This window comes from Perca flavescens, chromosome 1 (genome assembly GCF_004354835.1).
Source record: "Perca flavescens isolate YP-PL-M2 chromosome 1, PFLA_1.0, whole genome shotgun sequence".
In the NCBI taxonomy this organism is placed as follows: domain Eukaryota; kingdom Metazoa; phylum Chordata; class Actinopteri; order Perciformes; family Percidae; genus Perca; species Perca flavescens.
In genome coordinates this window covers 27,668,351-27,692,919 of record NC_041331.1, presented here as the reverse complement: position 1 = coordinate 27,692,919, position 24,569 = coordinate 27,668,351, and the positions used below count along the sequence as shown (strand labels likewise).

Sequence of the window (24,569 nt, the reverse complement as noted above, 5' to 3'; positions counted from 1 at the left end):
CGGAGAGGAGCAGTTAAGTGATTCTCAGGTCAGGTCTAATTAAAATGAGGGCTTTTCCTCAGAGGCACCAAACCGTTTTATTGAGAGAGAAATAAAAAGGGAGGGAAAGAAAGAATTGTAGAATGCAGAATGAGTTAGACAGAGACCCAGTCCTCAGGGCTTGTTTGTGTATTTGCTTATATCTTTGTTTGTATTCCATGCCTTGTCGTATATCTGCTTCCCCATGTCTGAAATAATGCTTGGTACTAAAGATCAGAAAAAGCCAATGTTAAAAAAAATTTAATTAATTTAATATTTACTTCCATTAGCAGATCACAATAACTATTCACAGACTGTGAATAAACTAAATACAAACAATAGGCCTTTCTGTCTTGAACCTATTAGTAGCAGGTAAAAGATCCTTAGGTTCTTCATATATCTGCCTGTAATTCCTACATCTGCCTTGGGAATCACGATGAGATTAGAATGGACCTTTTGGAATAATATTCCAATTGAATAATTTATACTTCCTCCCTTGGTGCACACCAGCCTCTGTCGCATTTTGGAAAGAGGTGTGCTTATGGTTTGTGCATGTATGAGAAGGAAAGAGAGAGAGAGCCGGGTGTAGGCCAGTCAGTGGCACGCGATCAGACCCCTCAGCCGAACAATATTCACAACATACATCAGATTTGCATCTATTATTTAACAGGGATTTTATCTATTCTGCAAATGTGCATGTGTGTTTGAAAAGGCTCAGCTTGTAAGGTCTCTGTGCTGGGTCTTGGGTGTGTGGGGGATGCAAATGTTTGCACGTTTTGGAGGTTTGTTTGTTGTGGTGTTGTGGTAAGTGTGTGGACTTCCTTAAATACTGATCTTTGTTAAATCTATTGATTAAGAAAAATCAAACCCACTTCATAAATGCCAAATCTCATAAAGAATCCGCTGAGTCTCATGGCTGGAAATGCAAACTTGGCCCCCTACAGCGGCATAGGTGATCTGATGTGAAATCAAGTTTACTGGGCATGGAGGATGTGCTTGTTCTGACAAAGTCAAGGTTCAGAAATCATTAAAGACACCAGTTATGACAGTCCCCAATGAGTTTTTTTTAAAAACATTTTTATTGCCAAACGCCTAGGGAGAGAAAGTAGCAGCAGTTGTGTTTGCTGTTAGTCCAGTCAACGCGCAGTAAGAGTATATCTGGGACTTTGCCAAATGTGCTGCCCTCTATACTATATCAACGCAATGCCGAAACATTTCTTGCAAACAGGAAGTATTAAAGGAAAACAAAACAGGGCATATGTGCTCCTCCTGCCAGACTGAGTAAGAGTGTGGTCTGCCTGAACTCGCCCTGGAAGTGAAGCTGTTTCATCAGTGAGCAGTGAACCCTTAACATGGTCCATGCACCACTCAGCCCCCATCAGACTGTACTGGCTACATTGGACTCAGACCTGATTAAAGTAGCCCTAGTTGTCTTCAGCTCCCATTAGAGAGAGAGAGGAAAAGAGGCTGTAACTTGCATGCCACCCTACATCCATGGGGTCTTGTGGTACTATAGGGTATGTGTAAGTGTGTTCAGAAAGGGCTCGCTATTAGCATAATGGTAGTGACTGAGGAACCATAGGCCCCCTGGTGCTTATAAACTGGGTCTTCACTGTATCCTTGGCTTCTGAATCTTTTTGTTGTGTTATCTCCCAATTTTGCCTTAGGTCCATGCACTTTTGTGCAAGTCCTAAAAACAATTTGTTTATTTGCAAGAGTGGTAAATGTGTTCATCCTGTACACAACCTCTACTGTTTTTCCTCACAGTCAAGAACAGTTCGTCATTTTCTTTTGATCCTTGGCCATGGAAACCTAGTACTTGGACTTAGTTGTTAATACAAACTAGTAAACATATGATGAAGCAAAAAAAGTTGTCCTGTTTTGGCTGGTGTAATTTTAAACCAGCCAAAATAAAACAGTCCCCTCACTGCTGTTGGTCCGCAGAAAGTTAAAATTGCCATCATGGGCACAAACAGCTCCATGGTCGGAGTGGTTCAAAGGTGGAATGTTGATCCGGTGCAGGAGCATCAAACTTAGGAAGGCTCTCTGCTTGGGTCCTAAAAATAACTTTCCCACACTCTCACTGCTCAGTGTCCTGAGGGGGGTCAGGAGGAGGAGTGTGTGTATGTATTTCTCTAATGTGAACACATTTGAAAACACAAATAATGTGTCTATTGCGATGATGTCCACACTTATTTTCAGATTATTATTATCATTATTATACTTCTTCCTCTTCAATAGTTTGGCAGAAAAACAATTTTTTTTATTTTCGTCATTTGGTAAAGAGAGGAGTTGAATGGACACATACACACATTTATTGTATAGAGATATGATGAAAAAACGCTTCTTTGTTTAAGGGAGGTAAACCCCAATTTTGATGTCTGCTATTTTCGGAGATCACAAACTCACTTCCCTCAGTCATGTCTGTTAAGGTTGACAATCAAATGTCAATATTTATTAAAGGCTTGTTTTTCGGTTCTTACTACAACGTCAGACTAATTTCTTTGGAAATCCTATCCACACGAGGAGAGTGAGAAAGTGGTATTGTGATGAGTCCATCATTTCTAGACTCCTCACAACAGAATATGTGTGCTCATGCTTTATTCATTTGTTTGCATCACAAAAAAGTAGATTTAGAGATGCCAGACCAGTTGGACACTTTTTCTCTAAATGCTTTCTCCGTCAGCAATCCCTCAATAAGTCCTTGCTTGATGAAAACAGATTGGGTGTCTTGATCCTCTTTCTTTCTCTTCATCTCCAAGCACACTATAAAGGCATTTGTTGCAGCTAATCACAGGAGCTACTTAACCCCTGCTACTGTGAATATGGTTGTATTTAAAAAGGATTCACCCAACAGTCAACACAGAGTTGTTTAAAGTGGTGTTGGCCATTGAGAAAAGTTGCCGGCCGTTGAATGTAGCAGTGCTCATGAATTTTATGAGCGCAAGCATCACTGTCCTTCAGAGTTCACAGGTGGCTATTGAAAGGCCTGGCCAGATGATGGAGGATAGTTAGGACACATATAGAGCCCTGAATAGACTTTAATTACACTAAGCAGATGAGTCAGAGGGGCATTCGAAGGACAAGCCTGCACTTCAAAAGGCAAGTTAGAGGGCAAGGTGATGGCGCCTTATCGAAATGTTTGCAACCCCATCCACGAATTAAGGTGCATGTTTGAGTCGGTGGTCTTGTGTTCATGCTGCAAAATGCTAGAAAAACATGTTGTGTATTTGTCCTGTGTGTGTGTGTGTGTGCGTGTGCGCGCTACTTAACACACATACGTGAATGTGCGAAGGTGGGGGAGGCACTGGGTGGGAGAATACTCCAGTGTGTGGCTTAACCAAACTTTCCTTTTGTCCCTAACAATGATGAGTGATGATGAGTGACAGGGGTGTTAGGAGTGGGATCTGGGGAACAGAATGCGCCTAAGCAGTGCTCACCCAAACTCACACAAAAGGCAGCAAAAGGTCAAATTTGAGGCAAGCTTCTTTTCCACTGGCATATAACATTGCATTCCATGCTATGTGTCACATAATAAGCTAAAACATGTCGCGTCTCTGCTGTGCTCAGACTGACGTGACACTATTATTTTTTTATGCAGTTTCACTACCATCCTGTACATCATTTTTTTTTAAAAAGTACTTTTGAAGTATACACATTCTGTCAGTTATTGCTTACCAAAAGCAGTTCTAGTGGGAGTCTTACCACATTGTGCTCCTGTGACACCTCTTGCCTTTTCTTTGCCCTTATTTTAAACTGTAATAACAACAAGGATTGCTTTGAGATACTCTCTCTTTCTCTCTCTGCATCACTTCCTTTTCTTAACCCAAGCAAACTGCATATCAGTATATCCCCTCACTCTGAAGCAAGTAAGAAAACATGCACAGTTGTCCTTTTGTTACACAAAATCTATACATTGTGCTTACACAGCTCAACTCTACACACAGAAACCCCTCCCTTTACTCCTCCCCCCCCCACAATATTTTGCCCCACCGCTAGCTAGGGGTGAGGAGGACTTGCGTGCAAGTGTTTCCCAGGAGGCAGTTGTAGACTGAGGGTTCTGAGGCCCGTGGATGGCTCTAGATGGCGGTTAGCGAGGAACCAGTATTATTTTATTTTTTTTTTTGCCTGTTCTCTTCCTACCCCTCCCCCTTTTTGAGCTCAGGCAGTGATCGTAATGGGGGGTGACAGCTCACCTCTCCCTAGCGTGCCTAAGGTCCTCGGAGCGTTAGACCCCCCTGCGTAACCCCAACACCAACCCCCAAGTCCCGGAAGGCCACAAAGGTTACTCCATATGTTAGTCTGAGGATTCTTATGAATCTTTTTTTTTTTTTTTTTTTTTCTCAGACAAGTATATTTTCTGTGAAGTCTAGAAAGATTTGTATGAATCAAATCAAATCAGGTACATTTCAGCATGATCCCCTCATAAATTTATGGGCATGTGTATGGAGTCTGGTTCATTGTTTTATTTTTTAGCTCTGTTATCCTCTGCCTCCTGTTCTTCTGTGTGAGTTGCGACTCAGTGGTGTGAAAAGATCCAGGGCCTGGAGTTTCACATCTATTAAAGGCTTCATGTTTGGAGAGGGAAGTGATCTGATGGCCTGATGTTGTACGCTCACTTACACAGGCTGTTTGTATGGGGACGTCATGTCCGCTTGCTTCATCAACCACCGTGTGTGTGTGTGTGTGTGTGTGTGTGTGTGTGTGTGTGTGTGTGTGTGTGTGTGTGTGTGTGTGTGTGCGCGCGCGCATGTGCGCCTGTGTTTAGCATGCATTTAATCCTGACATTGAAGCCCTACATGCCTTTGCAATGTTACAGCATTAGTTTTGTTTTAACTTTCCTAAACATTGTTTCATTGCTTTACTTTATTTGGCAAAAAGTAAGACAAGCTAAGTCAAAAAGTTTGAAGAAATTCAGTATTGTTTGTTCACTCGAAGGTATGACGGTAATATTGTATATCTGTGTAGCACATATCAAAGTTTTCACTTCTTGAGTGTCTTAATTTACGCATATCAGAAATTACCTTCTTACCTCAACAAGATGAAAGATCCCAATGAACATCCTTCTCCAGATAACTCTCATCGGACATGAAAGTTAACAGCCTCCTTTGATGCACATCCTTAAAAACATTCTGACATTCAGCAGTCATCGTTTGAGCTTTCTGCATCAACAGAAGTCTTGCAAGGAGGCAGGACATGTAATGCACAAAATTATAATTAAATCTGGACACTGAATTTGTTGCACCTCTCAATAGATAAAGCATCTTTGTGTTTGTGTGCGCTTTGAATGTTGTGAGTGTTAACGCTTATGCAAGTCTTGGATAACCGGCTAGTGAAATTGTATAATGAGTAGTGTGTGTATTGAAAGGAGGGTTTGCGTGCTTAGATGGGCAAGGAATAGCGCACAAAAGCATGTGTAGTGGTGAATATTAGAGTAGGCAGTGTTAGAGTGTTAGCAAGGTCACTCTGTATACAGAAAAAAGTGCTTTCCCATCTCAAACTCACTCCCTCTTTCTCTCTCCCCGTCACTCTGTTTCTTTTGTCGGATGCTCCCTCTACTCCTCTTTTTTTAATCATAGTGAGCTTTTAAAGAGTGTTACTCTTTCTACATACAGAGCCTTCATTCCACAGCTACCAGACACAAAGTCAGCTTGGCATTTTATAAGCTGGTGCCTGTTTTAAGATGTTGTAATAACCCCACCTCCCCACCTCACACCCCAAAAAAAGAAGAAAAAAAGACAGGCAAGCTCATTTGGATGGTCGGACAGAAGTGCACAGACACAGCAGCACCGCTGTGGGAATCAATCTGCAAGCTAAGAATATGCAAGATAAGTGCCAAACACCCTGCAGGCTAAAGTGGAATCCCAGCCACGCCCCACACATCACCTCATGTGATGTTTGGGGACGCATCCGACACCAACTCTGGACACGCAACATTTCTTTGAGCCTTCTATCTTTTTTCAATGCAGTGTACAAGCGCATCAACCCTTCTGGCCTTAATGGCAGCCTACATATCAGAGAGGAGGCACTGGCCTGGTGTAATCTGACTTGTCTTAATTACAGGCAGTATCCAGTAATAGGCTGCTTCCATAGATATCAGCCATTAGAGCACTGTCTCTGACGGGAGAAGCCCGATTGGCTACGAGGTAGGTGATAAAGAAGCCATGCCTCATTTACCTCCAATTTTTTGTTCACACATCCCTGTATTAAAGTCAAGCGTGAAGATGGCTAAGGACTGTGTTAAACAGATTTATGTGCTCTCCTATGTGGTGGTAGCTAATCTGCTCCTCCTGATTGCATTGTCAGCAATCAGTGCTGCTCTACAACTAAATGATTTCACTGGATGGAAGTTGTTTCAGCAAAGTTTCAATGCTGAAGCGTTTCATTAAATAGTCCCTTTTCTGGACTCATTAAAATTGATGCATTGTGACATATGTTCTTTAAATGTTGTGAGCTTATAAAAGGACCCTGCCTACGCTTTAGACGTGCCTGTGTGGTTTCACATCCAAAACCTCAAACCAGCAGCTCTTGTCTGCTAATTGAACTAAACCACAACAAGCGTCCTCAAAATGACTTTACAAACTTGAACAAGTTCTTCTTTTAGCAGACTTTTACCGTTTCCTGTCAACTGTCTGCACTTGTCTGCCTTTTTTTCTCTCCCCACAAGTACACACACGCCCTCTGACCGACTCATTGTGTGCTTTGCTTGAGGTTGAGCTGGTATGATGTACAGTGATGTAAATGATGACCAGAAGGATATTGATGATACATTCCCAATCCTTCCATCTCACCCATTCACTTTGCCTTTGTTAGCACCACAGCAGCATGTGATCTGATGACATGATATGTTTCAGTAATTCCACAGACGGCTTCACCATCCATTTCAAATGCCATAAAACAAAGTCAAACCATTAAAGATAATATACCCATCATTAGTATGGAAATTAGAAATGGAATGCCATAGAGTACTGGAAGCTTGTCACTTGAGTGACAGTTAAAGACACTCCTGGTTCAGTGCACTGTATTTAAGATATGTTTGATGTTTTTCAAACTCCGTATTTGGCATATTATCCTCGGGTGGCAGCTCACACCTTGTTGGTATTTAAGACAGATTTCAACGGATATTACCGGATTGTGGTGGCGGTTGCATTTATGGGTGCCGCTCCCTCATAACAGGGAGGTGTCGTCTGCTGACAGATCACTGTCTGGATGAGAGAGCACAGCAGCATCCCACCTCATTACCGTAGCAACACACTAACTGAGGGACCGACACACTGCTCGCTGTGATTAAGATGTAAATTTCCTCTAATTGGAATGTAAATTCATACATTTATATGAAGACGTCAGCTGTCAGATTGCAATATTGTGTCCTTTTTTCTCCCTCTCCCCTGTTCCCCAGGCAGGGACTAGGTGCCTGTAATCTGTATCATACTCCCGCAGTCATCCTGGGATTTGCCGTTTGTTTAATGTCGGGCTCATTGTCCTGCATCCAGCCCATCATTGTAATGCTTCCCATTCATGTTTCTGTGTTTTGTTGCAGTCTGATTTGCTCTCGCTACCTGTGTTTGTTCCTCCATGCATGGATGAGCCGCCAGGGCTTCGGGGATGGGGGGACTTTGAGACGGGGCTGGGGTCATTGGGTGGCCGTATTTTGTGTGTGCATCGATTACTTCTGCTGAATGTTCCTCAATGCAAATAAGTCTGCCACTTTGAGAGGAAGCACATGTATCTGAAGTAATTAATTTTACCCTTGAATGCCAGCTGTGGTGTTTGTGTGACGTGTTCCAAATAGAGCTTTCTCACCAAAAAGGTGTTAATTTAGGGATTTGGCAGATGAAGTAAGTGTGTTTGCCAATGTATATGACGCATATAACTGGGATGCGCTGTTTTTGTCCTGCTAATTCTGAGATTGGGCCATCATGTCAAATTTTTAGATTACATTGTGATATGGCTCATTGAAACCCAATCATTTTTAATTTGACACCATACAGAATTCTCCTCACTCCAACGTTACAGTAAGTATTGTCTGAGTTATGTCATAGTGTGCCTACCACAGCCCTGTATATGAAAAAAAATCAGTAATGTTTGTCTTTTTCAGAGATATTCTTTTGAGTGGATAGATGTTATGCTTTTATAATGTGTGTTAAAAGTGATAAAATTAGGTAGTTTATCTAACTCAGCCTTGTAAATACTTATTACTATTTTTGTGCATATTTTCGACATACATTTTAAACATTCCCCCACTCATTGGAGAAGGAAGAAGTAAGATATTAGTATTAGTATAGTAGTATTATTTTTTAATGTAGGATATTTTATTTATATGCGTTCTGACAGTTCAAACACTTAAGACTTCAGACAGCATACTAATCCTATTTTCACACAACAAGCTTCACCAATACCTGTCTCAACAGGTTATGCTCCTGAATGGATCAGTATGTTTAGAAGAACCATAACAAATTGTCATTCATCTGATATGCTCATATAAAAGCAAACAGAATGTAATTTGCATGAGGAAGTAGAAGAGAGAGCAAACACTTTAATAATGACTTTCTTTGGAGACGTCTCCCATCTTTCTTATTAGCACCACTAATGTTATGTACATCAGACCACCAGTAAAGAATTCTGATCAATCTTGTGTTTCTGTGATGTAAAAGTCATGGGTTTTGTAGAACTTGTATGGCTTGGGATGTGACTGTTCAGATTGAGGTCACATTGCCACAGATCTACGATGTATCGGATCTACCGGACTGAAAAAAAAGAAGTTATCACAGTGACACTCATTTCATCCTCTATCTTAGCACTTGCGAAGTAAACGGTGTAATTGCACCATTTGTGTTACACAATAATTTACCTAGAATGTTTCCTTTGATTGACCAACACAGTGCATTGATTGATTATATTGCATTTTATTGTGGCAACAGCTGAACTAGTTTTAAAATTTTTTTTTGAGTCCTATGCATTGGCACACGTGGATGTGCTCTAGTAAAATACATTTATAAGAATCCATTATATGTGCATTATTGTAAGTCATGGTAAGGTCTCACAGACATTTTTTTTATATTATCCATATCTCAATGGTCTCAAAGCTACAACAAAAATCCTTTAGTGAGTGAAAGTTTTATTTCCAAATCGCAGTCCCTGAGTTCATCATGAGTGTGTAAAATAATTTCCATTTGTTGTGTGTAAAAGACAGAACTGGCTGCCGTGCCAGACACCTGCCCACAGGACATGTTGATCATGAAAACAAACAAAAGCTGCTTGATTTCCTGTTTTTTTACAGATCATCAGGCATCCTTGGGTGTGTACTCGAGGATCCTGCATATCTCCTGTACATTCTTCTCAGGCACAGGTAGCGTGTGAAATCTCACAGGTCACGCAAACCTTTCTACCAAGGAGGTTCAGATGCAAGGCTTGCATGGGCATCTTCCATTGATGTATTGAAACGCGTATGTGCGCCTTGTTGGTGACTTTTGACACTAAAAGTCGCAGAGGGATTGCTAGACTGGGGATAGCTAGTTGGACGTGTGCACTCAATAATTACTACGCTCTTTAACATTTATTCATTCAAAACAAACAACGGGCATATTCTACATGACACGACACGTTCTATGACACGTTAAAAAAACAGTATGCTCATCCAGTGCCAATCACCTGCACCTGTGCTGGAGAGCTCCCTTATATGGCTGCCATATCCTATTTAAACACATTTAACATATTAACATATAACTGTAATGGCTGTAACACGCCTAAATACCTTAATCAAATAAAAACAGGAAACCTAAACCTTAAAGACAATAATGTGTTCCCAGTATGTCAGTGCGTGTGAAGGGTGCTGCAGAGTTTGACAACACGTGTAGGTGTTGTAGGGTGCAGGAAATTAAAAACACTGGAGTTCACAGAAGGAACCTCCAGGCCATGTCAAGCAGAGAGGAAGAAGAGAGAGAGGGTGAAGGGACCCTTCGATTTTGAGGGCCAGCTGGCAATCTTAGTAGCTGAACCTGTGTTAGTTAAACACCAGTTGGTCTTCACAGGCCTTGCCTTTTGTGTTATATGTGAAAGAGCCTGGGATTCCCATGCAGTCTGATTCCAGCTGAGGGTTGAGCTGTACACCAGGAATCCTGACTATGCTGCCATAACATGTCAACACTACTCCACCCACCTGTGGCACCTGACGTTCTCAGCGTGCCCTCCCTCAATTAGCCCTCCATTAGGAAGGAATCCTAATAAACCTGCTCCTTTCACTTCCATTCCGTCCATCATCTTCTGTTTATTACACCGAATCAACAGCGTGGAAGACTGACACGTTCCCAGCCGTAGTTTCTGTAAACCAGGAATCTGCCTCTGGTCAGGTGAACCGGTCGGCCCTGGTCATGTGGGTTGTTTTCAAGTTTGGGATGTGCTCGTACATCCTGGTGACTGGAGAGCAGCCTGTCCGGAATTATTCTGATGCACCCCCCCCCCTTACACACCACCCACAGTGACTTAAATTTCCACCCATCACCTGACTGTTCAGGTGTCAGAGGAGGAAGTGAATCATCTCGTTTGCCTTCAGGTGCCATGAGAAAAGTGGTTCACTTACTGTACAAGTTGCTCCATGATTGAGATTTGGAATTTGAGATGTTAAAGACTTTTATTGATTTGAATTTTTTCAAGATATTACTAATGATGATGATATTTCATTCAGCCCGTCCCTTGCTCCTTTAGTCCTCAGGCTCTTTTGCAGCACAGTGCCACACGACCAACCAGGCTTGGCTTTCGTAGTCACAGAGCAGACGAGAGGAGAGGGAGGAAGCAACTGGGGTAGAGAGAGAGAGACAGACTAGAGATAGAGAGAGGGTAGAGAGAGAGAGACAGAGAGAGAGAGAGAGAGAGAGAGAGAGACCATTGTGTCCCCCAGGTATGACAGAGTCACTCATGCAGAAATATCCCACATGGAGGGAGGTGGGAGAGAGGGAGGGAGCATGAAGGAACTCTTGGCTTCCACTCCTCGCTTGTGCCCCCCTTCCCTGAAAACACATCTGTCTTCTTTTCTTTGCCACACACCTTTTCTGCATCCTTCGCTCACCTTCTCACTCCAGTGACAGAGACTTTTTAGCTGTTAACAGCTTAAAATGTTTTCTCATATTTTGGGGGCGGCCAAAAAGTCTATTCCTTCGGAGCGTTCCTTGTCACATGTCATGCGGCCTGCCATATTTCGTCGGCCTTTCTGGGGATCGAGCTCTTTGGCTGCAAGTTCATTCTCTTTTTAGCTAATGTTCTTTGGCCTTCGAACACACTGCTGTTACCGTTACCCCAAGTGGTCTGTCTTACATGAAAATATCTGTCGGCTCTACAGTGATCACCATTTTAGTCCGCGGCAGAGCTGTCTCATGGCTGCACGCATTAAAACAATTAAACTTTGCCCCTCCCCCGCCACAACAATCACTTGCGGATGTGTTGGGTGAAATTTAGCAAGAAATTATCATTTTCTGAATCACTTCACTCTGCTTGCTCGGTGTTTGTTTCATTCTTTCTCTTTCTCCGTCTCGTCTTTGAGCGGTTTAAAAGACTTGGAGCCCCCCGCATGTCCTTCTTTTTGCTTCTTTTCTCTGTACTTTTTTTTCATCATTATCCAACAGCACTTTTCTGTGCGTGCAAATGCTTTCTGAACGGCGTCCTTTCTTCCCTTTCAGGCTGGATGTCATTGTTGCTGCCTGTGGGCTGGGTGTATTTATTTAGGGGTAATTGGTGTGTGGATGAGTGAGGTAATGAGGTGCATCCACACTTGGCTGCTCCCCTCCCTGAGAGCCTGAGACAGACGTAGCCTAGCTGGGCTCCGGCTTGAGCGATACCACACTGCTGTTCCTCCACACAGGCCAGAATGGCTCTTTCATACCCAGGTGGACAAACACAATCACAGGGGCTGATACCTCAATGAGGCGTCTGCAGTTTGAAGTGGTGTGTGTGTGTGTGTGTGTGTGTGTGTGTGTGTGTGTGTGTGTGTGTGTGTGTGTGTGCGTGTGTGTGCATGTGCATGTGCGCGCAATGCGCGCATATCCTTGTATGTGTTCATGTCCTTGTATTTATGGATAGAAAAGGAAATAAACAGCGCTTAGTTGTTGGCCTGTCTCTGTCTTCAGTCCTTGTTTGTCTTGCGGCTTGTGTTTGTATAAGTGATTTTCCCTGTGTGTTTGTAAGTGCATGTATATCAGGCTGAGTGGGTGTTCAATGGAGCTCAAGGAGGACCTCTGGCTCTCATAGCCCCCTGCCAACCTCAAACTGCCCCTGATATCCTACAGAGTTACCTAATGATTTCACTTACACCTCCCTTATCTGTCTGGCCCGTGTGGCAGCAACCGTCTAACGTGTCAGCCTTTACATGCCATTTGCTGCCTCATATCCTGTGAAATTCAATTGCACAGCTCCAACTGTAGCCAGAGTAGGGGGATCTCCCTCCCTCTCTCCTCTCTCACACTGTCTCTCTTTCTGCCATCTCCCATATTTGTAAAAACAAACAGTTCTACCATCACACTTTTCCCCCCGTATTATCTTAGAACAACGTTGCATCGTGTTTTAGCACTCTAAAGTTGACACTTCATTTCTCCGCAGTGTGCTGATGACAGACTTTGAATGAGATGTAGAAGTCTTAATCCGGGAAGCTTGGATGTTTGAGGCTGCCCACAGGTGTGCGGCAGATAATATTATGCATAGATTGTTTTGTTGTTATCAGGGTAATTGGTGTAGACCTGCCAGCCTTTGATAGACACACAATTACTGTATGTGATGCATAAGTGGACTCATTTTAGGGCAGGATTTTGAGTTGCTAATGGTGCATTATTCAGCTTTTGGTCTGTCCCCAAAAGTGCCGGGCCAAATCAAACACGCCGCTCCAGGGTAATTGAGGCCCACTCTGCACCCCCTGCAGTGAGCAAGGCAGAACTGTAATCCCCTGACAACTCTGACTTGGCCCCAATTTGGCAGGCCGCCCATTTCCCAGCAAAACGCCTAACTTGACATCGGGGAGAATGAAGAAGCTGATAGTCACATTTGGAACGCTTTCCAATTTTGTTATTCTTTTCAACTCAACAGCCCTCTCCAGCCATCTCTGTGCTCACTCTTACTTTTTTATTTTAAACTTTACTTCATATAATATAATTGCACTCCAAAGGTTTGGAGAAAATAAACCTAACCACAGAAAAGCTTCCACTTTTCTTTTAAAACTGTTGCCAGAAACTCTACCACAAAATGAAAGGCTCAGTAATTACAGAACATTTTAGCAACATTTTTGACTGACTTTTGGACTGAAAATCATCCATTCTGTTAATTTTGTCAGATGCAGTTTTGTAAAATTAGGAAAGGAATGGCATAGTTATTTCAATTGATAGTCACCTTACTAACCAAACTGGTACTGCAGCTTGCTACCTGCAGATAAACTTTGTTTTGATATTGATTATTCCTTCATTTCCAATCAACTCTAAAACACATTTAGGGGAAATTATAATATGCTAAATTGGCCAGAGTTTCTAATACAACACCTAGACTATGACATTTACCAAATGTCTACATCAGACATTTGATATTAAATATTATGTTTCATTAAAGACCTTGTGACGAAAAGTCCGCATTCTCAAACATGTTGTAACAAGTCTTTTATGGATGGAGTATTTGGTCTCCTTTTACTAATGTGTACAAATTGCAAATTCATTATGATTTGACAATGTATCTGTAAATTCTGTTCATGCCACTTTATCTTGTCTGTAGTGCCTCCTCTTATAGGGGTCACTTGCAGAAAGGATATCGCATGCATTTAGCATTGTCTCTCTGATTTTTTTACTTTACCATGCATCCTCCCCAGGCCCTGGCTCACTGTTTTAATGGCTTTAGTAATGCTTCACAATTAACACTCAGCCAGCGCTCTAGGTTAGAGAATGTGTTTCAGGCAAAATTAGAAAACACAAAACAAGAATTCCCCGTCACCCACAGTGCTTCTAGGACCTAGAGGTAACGGGGTAAATGAAAGGTGGTGAATTTTTTGACAGGGCAGCCAAGGTGATGTCTCATTCCCTTTGACATCTTGAACACCCTAAAGGTGGCTTTGCCAACAGTCTACCCAGGAAGCACCTCACCTAGCTGTGGCTAAATTTACACAACCACCTGCCCACAGGGAGAATACTGGAGAGAAGAGCAGAGGTGGAGTTGAGGTGAGGATGGAGGACAAATAGGGGAAGAGAGAAGGCGGGGGTAGGAGACTAAGGTCAAGTTTAAGTAGCTACATTGAACTGAGATTGAAGATTTTTATCCAAGAAGTTTCAACATTTCTGTTTAGTATTTTGTCCCTCTTGGCTCGGCTTTTCCTCTCTGCCTGCTTTTTTCTGTTGTACTGCAAGTTGCATCAGAGTGGAGACAGAGAATAGGTCAGATTTGGGTTTTCCAGAGTGCCTTTAGGAGTTCAGTGGATTAGTGGAACCAAGCATTTCAGCCCCCAGGGTTTCCAGTCCACTGGGAGCACATCAGCTGTGTTCTCATATCATTTCAGTGTGTAACTGTGAAAGAGGTGACCCTCATTTCAGAGTGTCACAAATAACAGTGGTAGACTGATGACGAGTAGATGTAAATACCTGAGCTCATTGCAAGACAAAATATAAAACATCTCATAAGAAATGCCGTATCATGTTTTCCAGTACTTTTGTATTTGTTCTGTTCTTAATCAAACTCATTTATTTTATGTTATGTTTGTTTTACTCCAAGATATTTTCATTTTACAAAATGTAAGAAGTTGGAAAGTTCTTAGTGCTCTGGAAAGTTGTTAGTTGAGATGCACATCTGCAGGAACACTATTAGTCACACAGCTGCTGGCTGTCCATGGGAAAATAGTCGTTGCAACTGTATTATTCTGTAGCACCACAAGTTCTTCTGTCTCATCTTAATTATAATTAAAAGTCTAAGTGAAGTTCCCTAGCTGCTATTGTTTATTACCTGAGATAACATATTGGAACAGCTTTTTTAGTTAAAAGCCCAGATTAACTAATACTAATACTAGATACTGAAGCAATTATAAATTATTATGATTATTATTATTATTATTATTATTATTGTTTTGACATTGCCACATTCTCGCCACATTTTAATGAATAGGCAAAGACTCTTTCCCTTTAAAACTGTATATTCATGCTTTTTATAAATTTACTCAAAGGCTGCATATATTGAAGATTTCAAGACAGACAGTCCAATAGAATGGTAACAATTCTAGATGCTCCCCAGTGGCAGAGTTCAGGCCGTTTGCCTGTGGGCTGATGTGGAGTGAATGGCCTTAGAGGCTCTAGGCTGGTCTATGTGTGGCCCGGCTGGTCCAAGTCAGCAGTAATGACTGGCTTTGGCCAGCATGCCTGTTAATGTGAATGGGGTTACTCTGGGCAACACCTTTTCAGCTGGGTCCTATGAAGTCCCCAGTATGGTGGTCTTTGTCCACACAAGGGCTGTCCTCTCAGCAAAAAGGGCTCCTTTTTTTGTGAGGACTATCAACTGGTGATGGATTATACCCACCCCCCTTTATTCATCCGGGCAGACTAACAGACACGGATGCATGCAAACATACACACACACACACACTCTCACACGCATACATACAACCACAATGACATCAAAAGTATTACAAACACATCAGCACAAGTGTTTTAATAGATGGTCAAAATGTGCACATATCTTTCTTAGGTATACTCACCTAACAGGTCAACATCAATTGATTTTGCGTTGTTCATTTACTGTCCCCTTCACTTCTCATAGACATGAAAATAAAGTTTGTTCCTGATTAATCTTGAGTTACAGAGAAGGTGTAGTCACTTCTTTCTCTTCAATATTACTTTCTTCTATTTTTTGCTGAGGGATGATGTAGAAATCCTCAGAGACATTAGCTCCATGAATGCCGGTTCATATCTGCATCCTAGATGTATGTGTGTTCCATGTGATTGCTTGAATAGTTCCTGTAGATTATAAGCTGTTGAACTTGAGTATATGATCCCGAACGTAAAATAATTTATCAGTGATGCTTAAACACAACTGCACCTCTCCTGCTCTATGGTCAATCTCCTTTACTGATGAGTAAACAGAGTATATACTATATGCTATTTTGTGCTGCTCATTGTGGCACCAATCCAGCAGAAAACAGTTTGTATTGTTTTTTTTTGCTATGTTCTTCTCAGTTTGGGTCTTACAATGTCATAAAACTGTGCAAGATCAGTACTAGTAAGCAGGTGGCTGGAGATGAGGTTTACAGACTTGTGGAGAGCTTTAACGTCATCATGTTGATCTTGGAAATATTTCAAATGGCAGATAAGATGTTGTCATCCTCGCCCTTCTGTCCTAGTACATCCAGGTCTGGTGTGCCCTATTCCATACTTGTCTTTTGCTCACAAAACAACAAACTATTCCTCAGTGAGTGTGGTCGCCCCCACCCCTGCTAAGGGGTCAGCCACTTACCCAGGCTGACACAGTAACCTCCAGACGACCTTTCGCTTTGCCAAATGTTATGCCTGTAAACTGCCTGAACTCCATCACAGTGCAAAAAAGGAGACAACAGGAGAAATAAGGTGTTCTGTTGGAAGGCAGGCTGGGTTCAGGAAACCCTAGTTGTACTGGCCGGCTTTGTGCACTCATGTTGTAAATACCTCTGTGTGACACAGGCATAGGCAAGTGGCAGTGTGTGTCTGTCTGCTTTTGCACATGGTTGTATGCACTTGTAGACTGAGTGCAACACGATAAAATAATGAATAATACATGTCAAAATATCCTTGGTAATGCTCTGGCTTTTATTTTTTGGTGACTAAAGCAGTGACAGAGCCAGTTAGGAAAGTGATCTTAAAGGAACATTTCAACATTTTGGTAAAAACGCTTAATCGTTTTTTTATCATGTAAGGTTGCCAGGCAACCAGCGGCGGAGACTCTAGGAAGTCACTACTAACAGCCAAGAAATAGTTTTGCACAAAATCCATCTAAAAACCACAATGTGTTGTTTTTACACTTCGCTTTTGAATGGATTAAACAAAAAGTTAGTTTTAAAAGTAGGTAGGCAGATTTTGTTACCCTTGGACAGAGCCAGGCCAGCTCCTTCCCCCAGTTTCCAGTCTTTATGCTACGCTAAGCTAACTGTCTGCCTGATCCAGCTTCATATTTAAAGGACAGATATGAGATGGTGTCCATCTTCTCATCTCACTCTGCAAGTAAGCGTACAGTATGTCTCAAAATGTCAAACTATTCCTTTAAACCATTACTTACATTGTTTAAGCATTTATAGTCAGTTGATTGCTCAAACTGTTCTGTGCAGTGGTATGATCATTTTATTAAAAAAACCTTAACACTCAAAGTGGCCTATAATCTTGATTATAATGAGGAAATGGGCTACATTGCCTATAGAAAGTTGAATATTGGGTTAACCTATAGCCTTGTGCTGTTTTTGAGATTAAATAAATTGATATGTAGACATTTTCTCCCAAGTGTGATTATTATAGAAGGGCATATATGTAGCACTAGAAAACCTGCTTTTACCAAAAGTGTCAGTGGTGTTTTCACCTGAGGACGTTTATATCAGAGTCATGGCTTGAGGTGTAAAATGTGTGTTTGAGGGGCGGAGGGCACAAGAGGTCCCCCAGATATGCTGTCATAACCCATGCAGCTGCGCTCTTTGCAATGGGCCTATCTGTAGTGAAGGCAGCACTTAGACATGTTTGTACTCTATGCCCTACATCCCCCTCCCTTTCTCCCCAGGCACCATGTCACTCCAGGGCAGACCAGCACTTCCTGACTGTGCCCAAGTCCATAACACCAACTAACCCCCCCTTACTACCCACCACCACCGGGGTCAATGTGCCCTCGCCTACTCACCCTACAACGCCCACGGTCCATACCAACACTGCCCTCCAAAGAGAAGCAAAACCGAACTGAAAAGAGACAAAATGGCCCCACGCTGCTTCCCTTGTCAAAGCTTTTGACAGGCCCGCGCAGAGGCCCCCAGAGGAGGGTTCAGTTGAAGATGATGACGACGGAGATAACAAGTCAAGTTGTTGTGTTACAGCGCAGTTACACTTTGGCCCTTGTTTGTCCATTTGGTTATTCAGAAGCTTCGCGGAGCTAACTGATTCCCATGCATGTCATGTTTAGTAACATGACAGATACTATCCAATGCTGTTTTACATCAGTCTGTGGAGCGTGAAGGGTAAGTGAGGAGCTAGCTATTAACATGAATAAACATTCCATTAGGTATTAAAAAACCTTGAAATATTGTCAGCTAATCAATTTCCTGTTTGGACATGCTCACTTTAATGGAATTCAGTCAGTTATTAGTCCCCTCCTATTCTTCCAGTGTTTGGGAATATAATTACACTCAAAATGCTTACTCATCCTTCTGCCTGCCTGCTGCCTACTCTGTCAGATGCATTAGCCATGAAGCAGAAGAGATGAGGAGCCTGTATCTGTCTATCTGTCAGTCCGCCTGACTGTCTGTAAGCCTGCCTCTCAGATTATCCTGGATCAGGCAGCAGGTGACATGGCGAGCAGGTGACCATCACCCAATTACCAAAAAGAAACTGGAGATGAGCTCCAGTGTAGTTTAAATTTGTGTTCTTCTCCTGTCAATCTTATACTCTTTTCTTATGCCCGTGCTTTACTCACTAAACATTTACGTTTACATTATTTGCATGTCAACAGGATAGTGTAGTTGGGAAATGTACCCAATCCTTACATGTTATGTCAAATGTTATACTTGACAAATTCAGCTGATGCTGAGGGATGCAGGATAATGGTCCAAAAATGCCCAAAGAATAATCACATTTGTGCGAAACAATGAGGAAGATAAATGAAAGAACATTGTTTAAACACTAAAAAGTTTGAGGGATAAAAACGTCCCTAGTCAACAGGTTATTGTTAGGGCAAGGTCAGGGATCATGTTGCACTCTTTGTTACCACAAAAGAAGAGGAAGGAAGAGCTTCTTCTCAGCTTTTGTTAGGTGCAGGTGGGCTAGAATTACCAAAGTGATGGGATTTATACTGGGTTGTTTCTGCATTTTTTCTGGTAAGGTAGCGGAAGTATTTTGTGAAGTTTTCCACCTAAATGTGATGATAGTTTGCTTCTCCAATAGAAAAGCACATCACTTAATTATGTGGATTTTGGTGTGCAGAAGTTAGAACTAGTTCCTATAGGTTCAGCGAATGATTTCCCACACAGTGCAGTGTAACTTTAGAGGTGTGAGGGATTACGGCACTGGGAGGTGATTTTGCTTAGTTTAGTGACTGGATAGACCAGCAAGTCTGGGAAATTTCTACCAATTTCATTCTGCTACCATTTTGACCCTTGAATGGTTGTAGAAATGGGACTGGAAATGGAAGACGTTGACCTGTTGTCATGGACAGACGTACACATTAGTTTACAGTGGCTGCACTGCAGCTGTGCTGCTCAGGGAAATTGAATTGGCAAAAGGTGTCACCTCTAATGTGACCACTGTCCATGAATACTGGACTTGTGGTATATAAATCCATTCAAACTATATTTTTTAAAATATGTGTTCTGCAACAATACGATAACTGGAATTTCTTATTCATGCATTGACAGCATATAGCCAGATTGCTTTATTGACATTTCCTCTGTGATTGTAATGACTTCAACTTAGTGATACAAAGTTTGGTTTCTCTCATTTCACTGACTTGATAGAGCGTATAATATGCTGACGAAATTACAACAATAATTGTGTTAAGTAGGTGTTTATGGTAAATATCATGTCGCTTCCATGAGCATGTTACAACGTTGGCTAATCTGATTGGAACAGCCAGACAAGTCGTCAGATGTTCCAACAAGGTGTTGGGTTTCCCATAGTTCTAAGCTGTACATTGACACGGGCCATTTGAAAGTGTGGCTAAAACTCTATGGAAGAAATGACTCGTTAAATTAGCACCTAATACTCCAGTCATTAGCAAGCCGTTACCACCAGTGGAATGCCTTTGATGGTGCTGCTTTGTGTGAGTAGGTCCTGTTTAAGCTCCAGTTGGAAAAAGTGATCCGTTTGTATCTTGGAATATAATGCACTTACATAACATTCCTATACTCAGAACCAAAACTTAATAAAAACCTTAAAAACTAGCCATAATGCACTGATGTGATTTCCACAAACAACCACCGGTGTATGTGGAGATTGTGAACAACCGGTTACGAGCAGCATGAAACGCCATATTCCTTAACCGGGTCTTTGGGGTGGTTAGTAAGCTGAAGGGAATTGTCCATTGTGGGGTGATATTAGTAACCCTCTTAGGCAAAGCTAGTCTGTGGGCCGGCCCTGAGGGCTCATTTCAAGTGCTTAGCGGTCGTTTGGAGCTTTGTCACCCCTCACCCTGTTGCCAGCATGTCCCCAGCCCCTCTGGCTGTGGAGCGGAGCTGAACCACAGACCTTTACCCCTGCCCGCCACCAGGGAGGGAACACTAACATCCCAACTCAAACGCACACTCACTCTCACACACATACTCACACTAACATTGTGGCACATATCCATTTTCACAACCCCCCCCGCCGCCCTCCACCAATGCACCACAGCCAATGGTCTATTTTCCCGCCGTCCACTCCCATCCAACACCCCCACCTCCCTTATTTTTTTCCTCTTTCTCCACCCTCGTGAAGGTTGCCAGGCAGCAGAGAAAGACTTCACACACACACATCCACCCCACTATGCCTCTGAGGGTTTTCCGGATGTCCTTGTTTACATCATGGAGTGTGCAGGTCGTAGGGAAGCAGACTTAGAGCCTCCCTGGTTATGTCTGTCTGAGTCTGACACTGACCTCTATTCATTTGGTGTCAATGCAAATGTTGATGGCAGCCCCGTAGTTGGCTGCCATCAACATATTTGGGTGTAAATTTCCAAATTGGGGTTGAAAAAGAGTTTAATATATAATAATATAATATTTCTCTTGGATTGTCCTCATCCAGTTAACCTGCATTAGCAGTGGTATGAAAGTAGTTTATTTGATGTGGAACTGAATGTGAAGTAAGTTTTCATGGCCCTGATAACCAATAAAAGTTATCAGCCCTAATATTGGCTGTCAATAATGTGCCGGGTGGTTGCTGACTGTTACTAGGCTCCCTCTTCCCTCTGTGTCAGATCGATTGGTTATGTCTGCTCCTCCCTCCAACTTTGATGTTAGTATTGATTGTTCCCATATGCCCCTGAACTCAAAGGTTAGAGGAGCTGAGCTGCACTTCTGGATTGCTTTGACCTTCGCTCTGCACATGCTCAGTGTGTTCACAGAGCTTGGAGCCAAACAGACACGGTATAGCCAGGCCCGTGGGTGCGTGACAGCCAGACAACGGTGTGATGTCTCTTTTTTTTTTTTTTTTACTCACCCACTGAGGGTGATGTATATGTGATTGATTTTTCTCCTACCCCTCTCTCTACCGCGTTTCCGCTGCAGTGCACTAAGCAGGACTGAGTCCAGGCTTGATCAATGCATTGTTTTTCTTTTTCAATCACACTCGAGTGAGCTGAAGACACGAAAGGTTACACAGGTGAGGTTTGGCAGGGGTGGAAGCTGGAGCTTCTGGAGGCCCCCTCAAGGCCAATATATGTGTGTGTGTGTGTGTGTGTGGATGTGTGTGTGCGTGTATGTGTGCGTGTATGTGTGCGCGTGTGTGTGTGCGCGTGAGGGAGTCAGAGAAAGAGTTATACAAAAAGAAGTTTAACTAATTTATCAAGTTTCTTCCAACTTGATCATTCTTCTTGTGGTGTCACAAGAGTTATTCTTTGCTCATCATGTATTTCTTGTCTTTTCTCGCAGTAGGATTTTCCGTCCATGCCTCTAGAAATCCTTTGTAACCTTACCTTTACCATCTGACATTAAATTATAGGTCCTTCACAATGTCTCCGAGCTCACCTGCCCCAGGTAAAAAAGGGCTGCGTGAAGACTACTGCTCTTGTTTCCTCTACTTGCTTGATAAACGGTCTACTGACACTCGCACAAAGGCAACGTGTTGAACAGAAAAGAGCCCACTTGACGCGCCTCTGACCTGTTAGCGACAGTAGCCGGAGCACAAGGCTTCATATCAGACGTGAACATTTTGCAGTTCAGACTCAGAAGTTTCAATGTTCTTAAAAAAAAGATGGTATTAAGCGTGGGGTGGAAATAGTCTACCCTAGAGGGATACAGAGTGTTGCGTAGTCCTGAATTATCTCTTAGTAATGATGCTGTTAAACCCTGTACCCAAGCACCTAGTCATTAAGAAAAAGATAAGTATCTGTGGGAGTGGAAGGGCTCTCCTAAAGTTCCATGTCTGGAGGGGGTAAGGATGTGGCGGGCAGGGAAGGTGTTGAGGGCTAGGGTGGGGTTTATAGCAAAGGCTTTGACCAGCGGGTGTCATATGTCATGGCAGATTCTTTCAGGGGCAAATTACAGGGTTTAACTTCTCTTGTACCCGGGATGCCTGTATTCTGATTTAACTTCCTCGATAGACACTCGACTCAACAACATTGTTGGGCGCACACTTGACTCACTTGGAGGTACTTCACCTCCTCTCACGCTCTCAGCACCTCTTTAAGTCTCTGTTCACGGAGTGCCATTGGCGGCCTTTCTAGCCGCTTGTGGAGAGACCAGTGCAGTGTAGCCCCTCTTAAGCTTTATAGTAGTTAGCGTGTTGGTGTTAGGGGGCTTTACATGAGTGGCCCTCATTAACCTCTTAGCGTCTTTGTGCTTTGAGTTGGCACAGGGCTGCTCCATAGATAAGCTACGAAACAGCTAAAGGTCTTGATTCTAATGACTATGGTATTAGCCGAACATAATCATTTGTGTTACCAACTCAGCAAATCAACACAAGTGCAAACACATCCAGATTTTGCATTCACATTTGTGTCTGAACACACACTTTCTTTGACCTCACCTCATAAATGCATGCGGTTGTGTCCCATACACAACTTCTCAAAACACACACATTCCCTGTGAGCTGTAACAGACCTAAAGCTCTCTGAAGCATTTAGCAGCACGCTAGCAGGTTTACTCTACGTTGCCAGTGCTGAGGGGAGTGCTGAAGCAACTAATGCAATTTCAACCCAACATGGCTCTCTGTGAATAAACATCACTGAAGTGTACTGTCTACTGTATGTTGATCCACTGTAGTGTTTTCTTTTTTTCTCCATACAAGCTGATCTAATACTCTGTCCCCCCTCCCTTCCTCCCTCTGTGTTCCCCCCTCTCTCTCTCTCTCTCTCTCTCTCTCTCTCTCTCTCTCTCTCTCTCTCTCTCTCTCTCTCTCTCTCTCTCTGGTTTCTGTAGAGAATGCATTTGCCTCCAGACTTGTCTGAGACGGTGAGTCGTGTGAGCAGGGGGGAGCTGGCCGGAGCGGTCATGGTGGCTTCGGGCTGTGGCTCTGGCACTTCCGGCAACAAACACCTGGACTTCTAGCGCTCCCACACAGTAGCCATGGGCAACCAACACCTGGAACGCCGCGGCGTTGTCCTCTTTACCGTGGCGACCAGGTTGTTCCCTCGCCCACGTTATGTCAACCTCGATAACCCTGCCAGACATTACCACCTGCCAACTGTCCCAGCCAGGGGTGAAGATCTAAACATCCCCAGTACCTCATCTCATAACGGACACATTTCATCCTATATTTTCTATTTTCTTTTTTATATAAACCTAAAGTACACTCTGTGTTTTTCTCTGACAGCTGATATTTGCACATTCCAAGCTGTCATGAGAAGTTCATTTAGCTTAATAAGCCAAGGTTATACACAGTTTGCTTTTTTCCAATGTAAGTTGAAAAAAATGTGGTATTTTCAAAATGTTATATGATTGGCAGATTGACTACTTAACCCAATTAAAATGGAAATGGAAAGATGGAAGGCTTATTTAAGATGTTGTACATTTGTTTGTTTTTTGTTGTTCCCCTTTCTCTGGGGATTTAGCTTACAAGTAAAGTATAATACTTTTTTTTTTTGCCTTCACAGACTCTCACTCATGGCAAACATTAAATAATTTACCTGTTTCCCCCAAGCTCCGAGCGTACTGTACAAACATAAGTGGCCACTCCTAACTAGCTCCACCATGTACAATAGTAAAATAAAATATTTTCTTGGATAATGCAATGCAATGTGCTTTTGTTAAGGTAAATAAAAGAAAAGAAACACAAAGTATAAAACATATGCTCTTCATTTTTTATTCTCTCAACACCAGCTTCGAAGGGAACGTCGACTACCTGTGAGGATGTAAAGTGAGCATGTTATAAATGACTGATCTCTGGTCTGCCTCACAGATTTCAGGTTCACTAGGGATGCCGCCATCTGACCCTGAGACTGTGCCGCTGAGTGACGTCTACTTCCAGTAAGCTGGAGAGCTGAGCAGGGATACGGGCAGAGGGTAGGAAAGCTGGATTTGGGTGCAGGCTTCACACCTCATCAGGCATGTTTGCTGGATGAGCTGCTTTGCCATGACAAGCCCAAAAGAACAAATTAGGTCAAATGGTGACATGGAGAAACAGAGAAAAAAACAACATGAAAAATTAAATGTTTCATTTTTGTTTTCCTCAGTCTGCTGCTGATGCCAGTTTGAA

The 24,569-nt window shown here is 42.6% G+C and overlaps 1 protein-coding gene across 1 annotated transcript in view; it reads left to right on the top strand.

The window, feature by feature from the left end:
- The window catches only part of elp4 (elongator acetyltransferase complex subunit 4), a 58,022-nt gene extending 33,887 nt beyond the window's left edge, over nt 1-24,135 (top strand). The window contains exon 10 of the mRNA XM_028583100.1: nt 23,294-24,135. Coding sequence (XP_028438901.1) covers nt 23,294-23,422 — 129 coding nt within the window. The 3' untranslated portion in view covers nt 23,423-24,135. The remainder of the gene's footprint in view (nt 1-23,293) is intronic.
- Nucleotides 24,136-24,569: the final 434 nt, after the last annotated feature.